The 16,328-nt window shown below is 41.6% G+C and overlaps 1 protein-coding gene across 1 annotated transcript in view; it reads left to right on the top strand.

The window, feature by feature from the left end:
- The window catches only part of KPNA3 (karyopherin subunit alpha 3), an 88,436-nt gene extending 72,763 nt beyond the window's left edge, over positions 1-15,673 (top strand). Inside the window, exons 13-17 of the mRNA XM_054015042.1 lie at positions 4,511-4,615; positions 4,745-4,816; positions 4,909-5,071; positions 6,640-6,734; positions 12,681-15,673. Coding sequence (XP_053871017.1) covers positions 4,511-4,615; positions 4,745-4,816; positions 4,909-5,071; positions 6,640-6,734; positions 12,681-12,779 — 534 coding nt within the window. The 3' untranslated portion in view covers positions 12,780-15,673. The remainder of the gene's footprint in view (positions 1-4,510; positions 4,616-4,744; positions 4,817-4,908; positions 5,072-6,639; positions 6,735-12,680) is intronic.
- Positions 15,674-16,328: the final 655 nt, after the last annotated feature.

Below are 16,328 nucleotides of genomic sequence, written 5' to 3'. Positions count from 1 at the left end.
TAAAGGGACTACTTTAATAAGAGTGGAAAATACTGTCTTTTCAGATAAAAATTTTGCTTCTGTAAAATTTTACAGCATATAAATACCAAAGGTGAGTACATGTAGGAGAGATGTGGTTGGAACTCCTCTGCTTCAGACCAACAGTGAAAGCAATATTGAAACCTACACACTTTTTTTTCCCCCCAGTTTTCACTCCTGGCAGACTTATTTATATAGTGCCAGAGGTGTGCACAGATTTAATAAGACTGTGTGAGCTGGTGGTCTGATCCACCAACTGAGGAAAATTATACTCACTCAAACCAGCTGCACAGATCTAGTTCCTTTTTCAGGGTTTTCTTTATTAATTTAGAAACAAATGTAAAGCAACCCAAAACAGATTTACTTCCCAACAGGGCACAGTAAAAAGATAAAAAGCTATCTCCAGAGCTTCACAGCCCTCCTCAACAGAGGCTTCCCGTTGTGTGCTCTTGCTCGCTCTTCGTGGTCCCCTCCCCGGCCTTCTGCCTGACACATGGAAAGGCATCTCCTAGCTCAGAGGTGGGCAAACTACAGCCCGTGGGCCACATCCGGCCTGTGGAACCGTCCTGCCTGGCCCTAGAGCTCCCGGCTGGGGAGGCTGTCTCCCAGCCTGTCCCCTGCTGTCCCCCCTCCCTCGCAGCTTCATCTCCCCGTGCCGCCAGTGCTCTGGCTGGCTCCGGCCGGGCTCTGAGCGGCATAGTAAGGGGGCAGGTGGCAGGTAGCAGGGAGGGGTGGGGGGTTGGATAAGGGGCAGAGGGTCCTGGGGGGCAGTCAGGGACAGGTAGCAGGGGGCAGTTGGATTAGGGGGTGGAGTCCTAGGGGGGAGGTTGGGGCGGGGGGTCCCAGGAGGGGGCGGTCAGGGGATAAGGAGCTGCGGGGGTTGGATGGGTTGGGGGTTTTGAGGGGATCAGTCGGGGTGGGAAGTGGGTGGGGGCAGATAGGGGGCGGGGACCAGGCTGTTTGGGGAGGCACAGCCTTCCCTACCCGGCCCTCCATACAGTTTGGGAACCCCATGGTGCTCTCAGGCCAAAAAGTTTGCCCACCCCTCTCCTAGCTCCTTGGGAGAGGCTGGGTCTCTCCTATTTGCTCTTCTGTTTAAGAGGCAGGAAGCCTTATATCCAGTTACCTCTAGGGCACATGACTAGGAACAAGCATGTGACCTGAAACTACTGCTTCCAGGTGTAAGGGCCTGAGGGCTGTAACAGGCGTACAGGGACACACACATTGGCTCCAGTGCCCTGTTGTACATCGTATCTGTTTCAAGGAACCTGTGATCTAAAGATACCTATCCTAAGTGTAATCTTAGCATTGAAATACAATACTTTATATCACTATACGAGAATTGAGTCATCTGCATTGCAGTTAATATTCATAAATAAGTATTATCACTTTCAGTTGAGCCCACAGGAAAAGCAAATGTGCCCTTCAAAATATAATTACTAGCGTATCACTCATCCAGCACTATAATATTTGCTCCGCCACCTTCCCAGTTTTGGCTCTCTGGAAAGTTTTTACCTATGCTTATTTTTGGCGATTTAAAGGCAGCTACTGTTTATGAGTAGAATCTCTGTTAGTTCTGCTAAGATGGTTTTCTGAGCCTCACTTGAAGAAAGGGAAGGCCATTGTTAGTAATTGCCCAACATAAGTGTCATTTTAAAGGGAAGATGGGGTTTTCCTTTTTTGTGGGGGAGGAGATGGAGGTAGAGTGATTTTCGTTAAAGGGAGAAGAGAGCTAAATGCCTTCTAGAAGCCCCATTTTTATACCAGGAATAAATCATACCCTCTACTGCGGCATCTGAGGAGCATCCTGAGGCTTCTGACAGCAGCTGGCATCCTACCAGCTTCCATTGCAGGATGTGTAGAGGAGAGGGAACCCTAAATGTTGACCACTAGTGCCTACCAAACCATTAAAACGTCTCTATATTGCTTAAATAATCTTAATGGAGAAAGTGCTTCTGCTAGGATGGGAGCAGTTAGTTTCCTGCCGATCAAACATCCTGTCTGACATTACTCAGTATGCAAACTATCTTCTTCATGGGAATGGTCACTCAGGCTCTGAAATCCTATTCCTTCCCACTGAGACAGGCAAGGTCACTCCAGCTTCTTCACTTCATATAGCAGAGCACTCTTGTGAAGCACCACCCGGAGGAGAGCAGACCTATTGCCTTCTTCCCAGCTTCCCTTTTCCTGTCACCGCCTTTGGTGCCTTCAGGGGGATATGGATTCCTCTGCTTTGAAGAGAAGGGGAAAGACAGCCTGTGCTTCCTTTCCTCTCTCCTTCCAGCTTTGTCAGTGGGCTTCCCTGTTGTGTGTGCAGGAAGTGGAGAAGTTTGGGAGTTAATGGGAGGAAGTACTCAGAGCCTTTCCTCTGCTATGGTTACTTGTTTGTTTAGGTGTGGGTGGGGCAGTTTGTGTTCAGTAAGCGCTTCCCCACCCCTCTTTGATTTCCCCCTCCACCAAAAAGACAGGTGAATGGAGAAAAAGCTTCCTATCTTTCAGGATACATACACTTACTCCCTCCCCTGTGTTATCTGCAGAGGAGGTCCCCTGGTGACTGCCCTCTGCTCCCCCTAGCCCCTGCCAGTTGCTAGGAGCCCTGAAGGAGTTCTCTCTGACATATAGCTGCAGTTGCTGGGCTGTATCCTACTACTTTCTGCTCCCAGAAAGGACTCTAGGAGCTGCTTCTTAGATGTCATGACAAGGAGTGGGGCTTATTTCTGGGTTTATTTAAAGGGGGTCATAACCCCCTCTTTAAAAAAAACAAACAGCCTACATTTGGACGCTAGTAACCCTGAAGAGAGTGAGGCTCAGAATACAGTTGCTCCCAGGAAAGAACTATATGAGCTCATTATTTTGAGCTTTGAATTATTTTTCCTTTTACAAAAGGACCATCTGGTAGTGTTCTCTGAATCTGCTATGGGAGTTCTTGGTAACTCTTCCTATATAGCCCTTTTAACAAAGAACTGTGTGATTTCCTTGAGACTTGGTTCTGCTGCTGAAAAGATAACTGAGCAACATGAGGATACCTGTCTGCCCAGTGCGGGGGCCTTGAATGAATTGCATCAACACCACTCCCTGGTCCAAGAAGACAATGGAAATAGGAACTGAACCCAGGTCTTTTTTTGTGCCAGGGTAGAAGACCACCACTGACTAAACTATTGGTTATTTCATTTTCTTAGGATGAGGGTCTTCTATTCATTTCTAGTTTTATATGCAAAAATCAGAGATTAAAACTTCTCACATTTGAGTTTCAATAAACAGTATAAGCAAACCCCTCTCCTCCCCCCACCTCCCAAGTAATTCAAAGCATATTTGAGCTAAAATCTGCAGTCAGGCCTCTGGATTCCCTGTCTCAATATAGTTTTATTTAACTATATATGACAATAAATACAGAAGGTCAGATCCTTAATTATACTGACTCTAGCAGTACAGAGTTGTCAGAAAGTGGGTTCAGCTATAACTGCAAAATGTACTGGGGGGCCTTAGTGTAAATGAGGCTGGTCCAGTGGATAATGTACTAAGTGTATATTTAAAGTCCCATTAAACTTTATTTTATATTGACCCCTATGTCTTTAGCTTTCACTGTGTTGCAGAATTCTGTATTGGAAACGCATGATTGCATTATAGAAGCTGTCTGGGGGAGAGGTGGGGAGCGCTGGACGTTCTAGCACATGGGATAAGACAGACAGAGGGCCACGGGTGTAAGTCTGGCTTTTTGGTACCTAAGTGTGTCATTTGAAGGCCTATATCAGTGATTCTCAAACTTTTGTACTGGTGACCCCTTTCACATAGCCTCTGAGTGTAACGCCCCGCCCCTTATAAATTAAAAATATGTTTATATATATATATATATAAACACCATTATAAATGCTGGAGGCAAAGCGGGGTTTGGGGTGGAGGCTGACAGCTCGTGTCCCACCACATAATAACCTCCCGACCCCAAATTTGAGAACCCCTGGCCTATATAGTTTGCCAAATTGAAACCGCAGTCACAGAAGCCAGATTTACTCTAAAGCTCACTGAATGCCTCCGAGGGCTTGTCATTACTACTTGGACCTAAGTCATAATGTAACTGGTCAACATAGCTTAGGTCAGCTTACCTGGTGTCTTCACTGCGCTGCGTTGATGGGAGACGCTCTCTGGTCAACTTCCCTTACTCTTCTCGGAGAGGCGGAGTACCAGGGTCTACCGGAGATGGCTCTGATGTCCATTTAGCTGGTCTTCACTAGACCTGCTAAATCTACCCCAACTGCATTGATTGCAGCAGCATCTATCTCCCTGTAGTGAAGACCATCCTTGATTTTTTTTTTTTCAGGGAATAAGTGTTTCTAGGACAAGGAACACATGGTGGAATAGATTGATGAAGAATTGCTGGACTTATTTAATGCTTTTTTTTTGTGTCATTGCAGTTCATAGGTAATGCTTTTTAGCCATGTATAAAGACTTAAATTATTTCTAAAGAAAGGTGGTTTCTCATTTTGTCTGATTGTAGGAAGCAGTTTGGTTCCTGTCCAATATCACAGCAGGAAACCAGCAACAAGTTCAAGCTGTAATAGATGCTGGACTAATCCCTATGATCATACACCAGCTGGCTAAGGTCAGTCAAGCTGTCAGTTACGCAAGTTTGTCATCATCTTTTTATAAGTCTGACATGGAATATTTGAGTTAATAAGCTTTACAGATGTATGCTTGCTAATTTTAATGAACTATCAATTTTACCCTTCAGGGGGACTTTGGAACACAAAAGGAAGCTGCATGGGCAATTAGCAACTTGACGATAAGTGGAAGAAAAGATCAGGTGTGTGTGACTGACTTTCAGGCTGTTGTTAAAATGTAGTGTATTGTAAGATTAATCGTATATAATTCTGAAGGCATTTTCCCCCTATTTAGGTTGAATATCTTGTACAACAGAACGTAATACCACCATTCTGTAATTTACTGTCAGTAAAAGACTCTCAGGTGGTCCAGGTGGTCCTGGATGGGCTGAAAAACATTCTGATAATGGCTGGTGATGAGGCTAGCACAATAGCTGAAATTATAGAAGAATGTGGAGGTAAGATTTTATTTGTTAGGCTTTTTTTAAACTTTTATTTGCTATGGATCACTTTGTCTTCCTTCTTCAGAACCAGTGCAGTACTTAAGGCAGTGTTTCTAAAATGTGGCCACCGTGACCACATGTAGCCCCCACCGGATTTTTTTGCTGCCACGACAACCTCCTAGGCAGTGATTTGGGGGGGGGGGGTAGGGGAGGCAAAGCAGCGGCTCCTCCCTGCAGTGCCCAGTGTTGCTCCTGGATGTGTTGCCTTGGTGTTTGCTGGTACTGCCAACAGGATCAGCACATTGCACTGCAATCTCCTCAGGGGATCTGGGCAGCGCCTCTGGCGACACATGGGGCCAGTGTGCATGGCACCGGAGGAACCTGGGACTTTGCAGGCAACCACTGAATTCCTGACCTACTTTTCCAGGGGCAGCGAGGCTCAGGCCTTAGCCCCAGGGCTGTGGCAAGAGGTGGTGGCTGAACTGAGGCCACCAAAAAATTTGTTGTAAGAACCCCTGACTTATGGCCATTGACACATGCCACATAACACCAGCAATTGGTCCTTATGTGGTATTTGAATAAGTGGATGAAACTGTCAGAAAGGGAAAAAAATACATTACCTTGTAGCCATTATAGCTTTTTTCTATTTAGTGAAACTTATTTAGAGTGATTTTCACATTGGCGGACACTTGGTGGCAGGGTGGGGCGAGGACATACTTCCACAGACCAGTGTATTTCAGTAGTAGCTTTCTGTATCTTTTTCAGATTTGTTTTAAAGAGAGCGTTATTTCCACCCAACTCCTGCAGGATCAAGCACAGGCAGTAAAACTCATGGTTTTGTATCACTCCATTGCAGTGGGAATGGATGTTAGTATTTTGACTTCCCTGCAGAATTAAAATAGAAAGAGAAGTTGGGCTTGAGGTAGCAAGTCCCTGTTAAATCACACATCAGCAATTTAGATATGATGGCAAGTTAATTTTTCAAAAGCAAGTTAGAGACAAATGAATTTCTTAAAGGTTTTCCCCCCCTCCCCCCATGTACATAAATTTCTTGCTTGAAAATGAAGTTATGATTTTAAACTACTGTAGCTATGTTCTTCTGTCACCTTGTTTGCATTTCACTCTTGGTATGCTACTCTAATGTGGAACCACTTTTAGCCTGCCAAGATGTACAATGTCTGTATGGGACAAAGGATACATGCTATACAGCAGAAATGCACAAGCTTTGCTTAACTGAGTGCTTCACCTAACTTACATAAAAGGGAATGGATTGCAGCAGCCCTGGAGGCTTTTAAGAACAGGTTTGACTCCGCATCATCATTAAGGTGGAAACAGGCTGTGCTGAGACCTGTAGATTCCACAAGCCACACCTCTGTCTTAAAGATGAAAATGGCAACTTTGAAAGAACATTCTGGGTCATGTTTGAAAACTAGGCTCCATCGTGACCATCCTTGTACTCCAGTATGTCTTGAGAGGTACTAATGTAACTAAAGACAGTATTTTGTTATGCTAACCTAAAGTAGCTACTAACAAACTTCATTTTAACCCGTTGAACGCTTTTATTCCTGCTGTCATTTTGCCAGGTTTAGAAAAAATTGAAGCCTTGCAACAGCACGAGAATGAGGACATCTATAAACTAGCATTTGAAATCATAGATCAGTATTTCTCTGGTGATGATGTAAGTATGTTAAAGAATGCTCTGTGTGTGGTTATAGATGTATGAAATGTCTGGTGTGAATGCTTTTGTACTCCATATTTTAATTTTGTAACTACATTGTCAGCTTTACTTCAGTCATCCCCCTTTATGGACATGGGTTGTTCAGAGGATATTTTCCTACCTTTTTCTGTACAGCTTGTCTTAATCTTTTAATTAAGATACTTTCTCAATCTTCCATTCTCCCTCTATGGTTTCCTTCCCTTCTGTGACTTCTTTGACCTGTACCTATTCCATCTTTTTCATTCCTTTCTTGCACCAAGAAACTGCCTCAAACAGACATTGACTAAGACGGGCAATTCATTTTTTGCCTAATAAACCAGTAAAAGCTAGCCCACACTACAACATCTTCTAAAGTTGAACAGTTTATCATTAGAAGAAAATGTACTTGCAAATCAAGTTTTATATACTTTATAGAAAAATAGATTGATATCAGATATTATGATTAACCCTGCACTGTCCTTAAAAATTGTTTGATGCCAGCAGTTCTCCTTCAGATTACCACGCCAGGCCTCACATGTCCTGTGTAGAAGCCATGGAACCATTCAGCACAGTAAAACTGTTAAGGGGTGCGTGTATAATCCTAGAATTCAGTGCCAAGGAAAAGAGGTCCCTTCCCCATTACTCCCTCAGTTCCACTCTTCTTATTGGGTTTGGTTCTGTGACCACAAATCTGTTTCAATCTGTGCCAGCTATTCCTGCACAGTGAAATCAATAGTTTTTATGGTGATTAACATTTTCTTGGACATTTGTCCTGAGTGGTATCTTGTTATAATTGCAGGTATAGCAACAATTGACTGCTTGGTAATCTTGTTCCTCCAAAATATTAGTTTCCAACAATCCGATCACCATGAAATGTTAGCTCAAGATATGTTTCCTCAAATGACTTTGAGGCTTCTTTAGAAGGTCCACTGTGGGATGAAGTCCGTCCTCTTGGAATGCTTGGTGGAGTGAGGAGCTTTCTCCTGGAGATTTGAGTGGATTGCGTCTACAGTCTAAAGTATCTGAGTTGGAGGCCCTAGGACCAGACAAAGAATCCAAGACTTTTGGGTCCGTCCTCTGGATGTAAAGCAGCTGAACTGTTACAAGGAGGAGGGTGAAGTTTTTTTCCTCAATGTCTGAGGATAGGACAAGAAGCAATGGGCTTAAATTAAAGCAAGGGAGGTTTAGGCTGGACACTAGGAAGAACTTCTTATCTGTCATGGTAGTTGAACACCAGAACAAATTGCCTATGGAGGTCATAGAATCTCCATCATTGGAAGTTTTTAAGAGCAGGTTAGACAAACACCTGTCAGGAATGGTCTAGTAGTTACTACTTAGTCCTGCCTTGAGTGCAGGGGACTGGACTAGATGACTTATTGAGGTCCCTTTCAGTCCTACACTTCTGATTCTGTGATTTTATGCACCTCAGATTATAGGGAATCCTAAGTCACTGTCCAGAGTTTCTAAAAAGTGTGTAAAAGTTCAAGGGATTTGCATGAAAAAAGGCACCAGGATACAAGTCAGTCATATCCAAAGGTTGGTTCAGGTCCAGCCCTGCTTACTTGCATGCATTTCTTCAAATCCTGGGATGTCAAAAGCAGTTAAGACTTCCTCACATGCTGGGTGTCTGGATCCTGCACTCCTTGGGCTTTGCAATGGGATTTATTAGTCAGATTGGATCGGTCTTCTAAATAACCTCTTTATTTTCTCATAAAAACAGTCTTTCCTATGTTGGCATCCTTTCTTACTGAGAAATCGCCATCTCAGAGAGGTCTAATCAGTCATGGTTTTGCTTCTGTGGGGAGAAGGAGCAGCCACTAAAGAACAGAGCTGAAGGCTCTGAAGCTGTATTTCTGGCAGTGTTATTCCTGCCTCTAGATACCTTTTTGTCACTCTGGCCATCTGCTGCTGCCCGAGGGAGTCAATTGTTTCAGAATAAGATGTATATCCACCTTCTTGTCTTTTGTCCTCCTTGGGAGTTTTGACCCTCGTGGGCTCCAGCTCTTCCTGATTCAGGCTCTTTTGGAGAGTTGGTTCGAGCAAAAAGGATGAAGGAAAACTGATATCTAGGTTGCCTCCCCCAAAATATTCCAGACCTTTAGCAGAGTGCTGTCAGGATGAGAATTTCCATTTCTGTCCTGAAGGATTTGGTATCAGAGTAACAAGCTGGGTGTAATTCATCAGAAGTATTCCTCCCCCCATCTTTGTCATCTGATGCTTCTTTTTATTATTATTATTATTATTATTATTATTTTTTTATAAATGGAGATATCCTATCCCCTAGAACTGGAAGGGACCCTAAAAGGTCATCAAGTCCAGCCCCCTGCCTTCACTAGCAGGACCAAGTACTGATTTTGCCCCAGATCCCTAAGTGGCCCCCTCAAGGATTGAACTCACAACACTGGGTTTAGCAGGCCAATGCTCAAACCACTGAGCCATCTCTCTCCCCCTTTCTGTCCTTTCCTCAGAGGGACCTGAAGGCATTTAGGATGTAGTAGAAAGGATGGCAGTGTCTGACATTCCTCTTGTTTCAATCCATAGTAAATCATGTGATATTTGACCTTCTGGTGTTGAAGGAGCCAGGTAGTTGTTCCCACAAACAAAGGGCTTCTAGATGCTGTAGAAGGTTTGCTTTAGAATCACCTAGCTGTGGTGCAGTCTGTTTCAAGGAAACTTGACTCTTGATGCCAGGTAATTAGGGGTTTAAATTACGGCTGTCGATTAATCGCAGTTAACTCATGCAATTAATTCAAAAAATTAATCATGATTTTAAAAATTAATTGTGATTTAATCGCACTGTTAAACAATTGAATACCAATTGAATGGATGCAGGGGATAAGGCTTGGCAGGGTGGGGGTTCTGCATTGCTCGAAATGACACACCTGCACTGCTGGCGAGGGGCAAGTGACTGCTCTTACAGCTTACCTTTGCTTCCCTATCAGTCATTTTTCTGTAGGGAAGCAAAGAAATCTGTGGGGGACATGAATTATGCAGAATTCCCCCAGGAGTAAATAGGACACTGAGTCAGTGGATTTGTTGTTTTGTTTTTTTGGGCAGCTCTGTTATAACTTTACTGGATTTTCAATGTCAGTATGTCTTAGGGTCCTATGTAGAAACACAAAATAAAGCTAGATAACACTCTTCGGGTGGTTATTTATAACAAGTAACTATCAAACCCAAAACAGTATTCTGTCCCTTTTAAGGACTAAGGCAAACAAACCAAGCCCTTTAATAGGTGTGACAAAGTTCCTCCTCTATCTTGGTGGGTCCTGCACTTATTGGCAGATTTTCTTGCCTCAGATATTCACCATGTGGGTTGGGTAACAGCCCAGAGACCTTCCCCTCTGGGAGAACCCACAGTCCAGGTCAATTGGGAGGTTTGGGGGGAACCCAGGCCCGCCCTCTACTCCGGGTTCCAGCCCAGGGCCCTGTGGACTGCAGCTGTCTATAGTACCTCCTGTAACAGCTGCATGACAGCTACAACTCCCTGGGCTACTTCCCCATGGCCTCCTCCAAACACCTTCTTTATTCTCACCACAGGACCTTCCTCCTAGTGTCTGATAATGCTTGTGTTCCTCAGTCCTCCAGGAGCTCTCCCTCTCAGCTCCTTGCACCTCTCCCTCTCAGCTCCTCACACTCACACCACAAACTGAAGTGAGCTTCTTTTAAAATCCAGGTGCCCTGATTAGCCTGCCTTAATTGATTCTAGCAGCTTCTTCTTAATTGGCTCCAGATGTCCTAATTAACCTGCCTGCCTTAACTGGTTCTAGCAGGTTCCTGATTACTCTAGTGCAGCCCCTGCTCTGGTCACTCAGAGAACAGAAAACTACTCATCTAGTGACCAGTATATTTGCCCTTTACCAGACTCCTGTACCCCAGGTCTGTCACACAGGATTACACAAATGAGGAGAAAAGAAGCTATATTTACCTCACCTGCCTGACAGTACTAGGGCTCCCAGCCCAGAAGCATCTTTTTTTTTTCTTTTTCTTTCCCCACCCCCTGTGGAATGTCTTCTCCTCCCCTTTTGGAGGAGACTGGAGGCCACTGATTCTCTCTGTGCCACTAACTCTACATTATTCCCTTGTAGTTCACTGCAATAGGGCATGCAGGTGTGGTCCTTTTCTTCAGAAACCAGACTAACCCTCTCCTGACTTCCTAAGGGATGATAGACCCCTTGTACTAAAGAAGTATCAACCTTGGTGTGGTGCTTTGTAATGTCTTTGTAGAAGAAGACAGTCCTGCTAGTTGTAGTTCAATCACACTTAACAAAGCATTGTATCAACTCTAAATCCAGATTGGATCCTCAGTTTGGGAAAGTGCTCTTGTTTTTCTTAATTAGCACTCAGCTTTTCTGCTGAGGATTGTTGCTGCCTCTAGCGCTTCACTGGCATCCATTTAGAGTAATAAGCATTGTTATGAAGGAGAAAAGTTATTTGCCAGTAACTTGTTCTCCAGATGTATTGCTCAGCAGATCTACAGGCTTTCCTCCTCCTCTCTCTTTAGGAGTTAATGAGTTTCCTGAAGTAGAGAGGGGCTGAAGGATTTTAGGGGTCAGCACTCCAAAATCCTTGTCTACACTACACAGTTTTGTCAACAAAAGTCAGCTTTTGTCAATAAAGGAGTGGAGGTATACATGCTGAAATGCTCCTCCCGCCAATGTAACTCCCCTACTATGCCGACATAATAAAACCAGAGGTGTTGGGCTTATGTTGGTGGTGTTAGGGCGGCGCAGTGTCTGTGTTGATACTGTGAGCTGGGGCAAGAATGGACGCTGTTCCCAGCTGGGAGCCCCGGGTGGCTTCCCCTCCTCTCCCAACAGGGCAGATGGGCTCCCAGCAGAGAGCTGCCAACAGAGCTGAGAGACCGGACTCTCAGCTCCCCACATTCCCCCTCTTAGGTCGGTGGAAGGGCTCCTGGTGAGGACGCACACCGCTGACCCAAGGAGGGTAGTGTGGACATCAGTCACCACAGTAATTAATTCAGTGGCTTTAAGTCGACCTAATATAGGTTGACTTATCTTTATATTGTTTCAGAATACTGGATCTCAGTGTGTAAACAGTATATGCACCCTCAGATGGCCTTACTGCTTTGAATGGTTCAATAACTCATGCGACATGGCATGTGGCTCCTGAAGTCTGATTTTCAGAGCCAGTACATTCAGAACAAATATCAGCAAGTAACCTTATCCTAGCATGCTCAATGCTGCTGCCAGTGGACTGTATGCTGGAAATCCGGTGTACATATTGTAATGCTATTAACAATTTTAGCCTTCACTAGAAACAAAATGTTACCTGTATGCCTAACTTCTAAAACTCTGAGAGGGGAAATTGAATCATGGTTCTTCTATATTAATGGCTTGCATGCTACACCAAGCTTCATTTGTTTCTTTTGTAAAATAATATAGTATATTCAACTGGGAATTTGAGAAGTTTAAAAAATAAATCACTCTGAAATAACTTAAGTTAGAATCTTCAGAATCAAAGAGGAAATACTGATTACTTTAAAAAAAAAAAAAAAAAGACAAGAATTCCTATCGGCTATAGATAAAAATCAATTTAATACAATAGGTAACCCTGAGAAAAGCACAAAACTAGTTTTTAGATTTCACTAATATTGATTAGACGATATAGTAGAAAGCTAAAATTTCAATCTTAATTTTGTAGTTGAGTCTTTGCTGTAATTAAGTGGTAACACAATCAATAAGGATTCGATGCATCTATTTCCTTAATGGCATTAGAACAAAGCATGATTTTTCTTTTTAAAAAAAAAGTTATATTGAATTGGCTAAAATTATTAACATTTCACCTTTTAGTAACAAAATATTTCAGTTGGCCAATATTTATGAAATATTTATGCATCCCTGTATGTTAAATGACTTGTACAAGGTGTTGGGTTTGTATGGATTACTTTTTATTATATCTTTATAGATTGATGAAGATCCCAGCCTCATTCCTGAAGCCACTCAAGGAGGTACTTACAACTTTGACCCAACAGCCAATCTTCAAACAAAAGAATTTAATTTTTAAGTTCAATACAGTGCAGCTTCTCTGTCCCACACCAATACGAAGCACCACCAAATGGCTACCAAGTGAAAAAAAAAAAAAGGCTCCAAGACACACATGCCTCCTCGTTTTGATGCTTCTAAAGCAAGCCATGTATCTGTCACTTTGCAGTTGCCAAAAGTCACTATCACGTGGACTGTGAATGCATATGCATGGTCTCTTAAACTGTTTTACAATTCTTTTTAACAGTCCCAATTACCTTCTTTTTTTGCCTTTTTCCCTGGTGCCACATGCTGACAACCGCAATCTGCAGTTTTGTTAAGAAAATTTCATAGTGGTGGCACATCTGCTTTCCACGGAAAAGTAACTTCTTTGGAAAATGGTGCGCTGTGGATCAAGACACTTTGGTATGATGCATACATTTTGGAAGACTTTACAGGGGCACAGTTTGGTCTGAGCCTCCATCGTCCTCCACAAACATATTTTCATATACTTTATGTGGAAGAATAGATTCAAAAATGCAAGCCAAATGAATTTCATTGGTGAAACTGAAATAAAAGTAACTTACACTTGGCAATTGATTAAACAGTTAAGTTTAAAAAACAAACTACTTCATCTATCAGTAATTGATGTGTGTTCATTAACTGCCTCAGAAACCAGGGTTGGAGAATGAACTGTAGATTTGGACTGGTAAAGCTTTTGCCGTTATACCTAATTTTTGAGAACAGCGAGCCCTATTTGACCACTCACTTCAGCCTGTGTGTTCCTGCTGTTTTGAAGTAATCAGATGCTGTGCATGGTATTTTACCTGAGCTACAACCTGTTATGGACTTGAACTTCTGTTTAAGCTGAAAGCAAGAGTCCTTGACGAGAAAAAAAAAATCTGTCCAAAACCACGCATTGGTTAAAAAGAATCTTGCTTTCAACTTCCAGTAGTCAGTATATTTCATTTTAAATTGATAATTGGATAAGGTTGATTTATATTGGGTTTAAACTGTGGAGCTTTCATGTTTACTGTAATTTAGTCTTAAACTATTTTTTACTTAGTAACCAGTGCTTATGATGATGTGGTTGGCAACAAACCAGCAGCTATTTAGAAGCATCATAAAAGCTTCATTCTTGGAGTATTGGAAGAGTAATTCAGAAATGAGTCTAAAACGGTATTCACTTGATTTAAAAATATTACAAGCTAGTTGATGTGTGAGGCTGTTTAGAAGCTGCAGTGTTTCAGCATAAGCCTGATATGCAGCACACATTAAATAACTTTATATAAGCTGGTAATAGGAGAGGTCATTGCTTTCGGAAAGTTGTCTGGCCCAGTTATTTTCAAAGGGATTTGCTTTTGGTGGGGTGAAGATGAATAATTTGAAACTCTGTAAGCTATCACACAAGCTGGTTTTGTTGCCGTTGTTTACTGGGTGTAATTTCCCAATGCATTGATGTGAAGGGATAGAAAAATCTAAACTAATTTAGTTATTGGATGTGGGTTGTATTTACTGTGATGAAGATAAGGACAGATGCCATCAGAGCTTTGTGGATCAGCTGTTTTTTTTCCACGGATGAACAACACATAGCAGGTGTGCATTCATTAAATATATATCTGCCAAGGTGGAGCCACTTTAAAGAGCGAGTTGTCTTGTATCTTAAATAGATACAAGCGTATGTTTAAAATGCAAGATTTTTACTTGCTAGATAATCTGTTTTAATATAGTGGTTTGGCCTCTGATTATTTATAGGTTTTATAAATTTTAGAATCAATTTCTCTTTAAGGTGGCTCAGATTTTTCAACTCTTGTGCACATAAAATTGAGTTGAAGTTCATTGTGCCTTTTTTTCTTTTCCCAAAAGTTGAGTTGAAGCTTCATATGGTAACTGCATCCTAGTCACATACTATAGTCTAAAATCTTTAAACTGTGTGGTGTTTGCTAAAACTAAACAATATAAAGTCAAAGTTAGTAAGGTCACAAAGTTTTGTGAAATTAGAGTTCCAGCTGATGATGATGTGAACAAATCTTCCCCCTCTTTATTCTCAATTTAGTTCTCTATATGCCATATAGACTGACAGTTACCCTTTTCAGCCTGCACTCACGATTTTCCTAGAGATTACATACAAATTGAGATTACATTCATGATTTTCCACAACTGTGAAGATCTAATTTTTTTTCTTGCACTCAGTGCATCACATTAAAAGTGAACATCGGAGAACTGAGTAAAGCACTACAAAGCATTTGCTCATTTCTTTCTGTTGTGACCTTATCAGCTTTTGATTGGGATTGCACCATTTCATAGTTAATAAAGGAAACCAAGTATATTGCTGCACTTTTACGTTTTCAGAAGTGTTTAAAAATTGCATTGTTTTTATTATTTTTTTAAACTATCAGTTAAAATAGACTAAAACGTTCTTTCAAAAGAGGCATCTAAATGTGTTCCTAATTTTGTATATGGGCTTAGGTTTTGTAACCAATAAAAAGCTGCTATCAAATACTATAAAACATGCAAAAATTTATTTTGAAAACTATCAAACTGTCTTTTCAAATTGATTTAAAGTTTTTTCTGTCTTTGACCAAATTTTAGGTAGTAGAACTCCACATCAAAGTTTGAAGTATGCTACTTAAACAAAATAAGCTAATGCAGTGATCTTTGAAACTTTGAATACTGTTCTAATGTGGAGTTTTATATTTGCTATAGAGTTGACCATCCAGTGGAGGAAGGTTGTGTTACACTCATAGTAAGTGGTGTGAAGACAAAAGTGGTGCTTTTCAGACTGCCAATTTCTAGCAGTTTTGTAGTTACAAAGGAAAAAAATTGCAGTAAAGCTAAAGGCCAATTTATTCTGTCAGTTGTCTGAGTCAAATGGCATGTGTACATGATATACATATATGCTAAATTAGGGAATAAATTACAAGTAATTCAAATTGGGAAGCAAGCAGACTTTTTCATAACACTTTTTTTTTAACACTGTTGCCTGCTAGAACTTCCAGAAGACTTCCTTTCCAGGTTGCAGGTATTTATGTTCTACCTGCTTATTCACCATTGTCTTTTAAAGATTTAATAGCACAAAATGTATAGGCACTATCTTATCTTATTCTTTGCATGTTAGGCTCTTCTGTAAATTTCTCCCTTTGGCTTACTTGCTTAGTTCAGACAAAAACTTAAGTCCCATTTTCAAAAGTGATTTAGGTACTGGGGTCCCTCCTATTCACTTTGATTTTTGACAATGTGACCTAAGCTATTAAGTCATTTAGGTGCTTTTGAAAATTTTACCCTATAAATTGTTAACCATACAGCTGGTCCTACTTACGAACATTTTGAGAGCTACTAGGTTAGAATTTGTTGTGCAATGTTTTTTTAAAGAAAATGTCTTGTATCTTTTACAAAGCATCTTACAAGAATGTCTTCCTTATCTTTTTTCAAGGTGACATAGCTCTTCAGTTTTGCTTTATGGATCTATTAAGCAGTGGATGTGTGAGGAGATGCATTGACCGACATGCTTTTTTTTCTAAATCTCAAAGGAGTTTGTCAAGTGTTCAGGTCCCAGATTTGACCTACTTATTCTAATCTGATGCAGAATATT

The sequence above is a fragment of the Malaclemys terrapin genome, chromosome 1 (assembly GCF_027887155.1).
Source record: "Malaclemys terrapin pileata isolate rMalTer1 chromosome 1, rMalTer1.hap1, whole genome shotgun sequence".
NCBI classification, from domain to species: Eukaryota; Metazoa; Chordata; order Testudines; family Emydidae; genus Malaclemys; species Malaclemys terrapin.
Note: the sequence above shows the minus strand (reverse complement) of the source record. Positions and strands in the feature narration are given on the sequence as shown.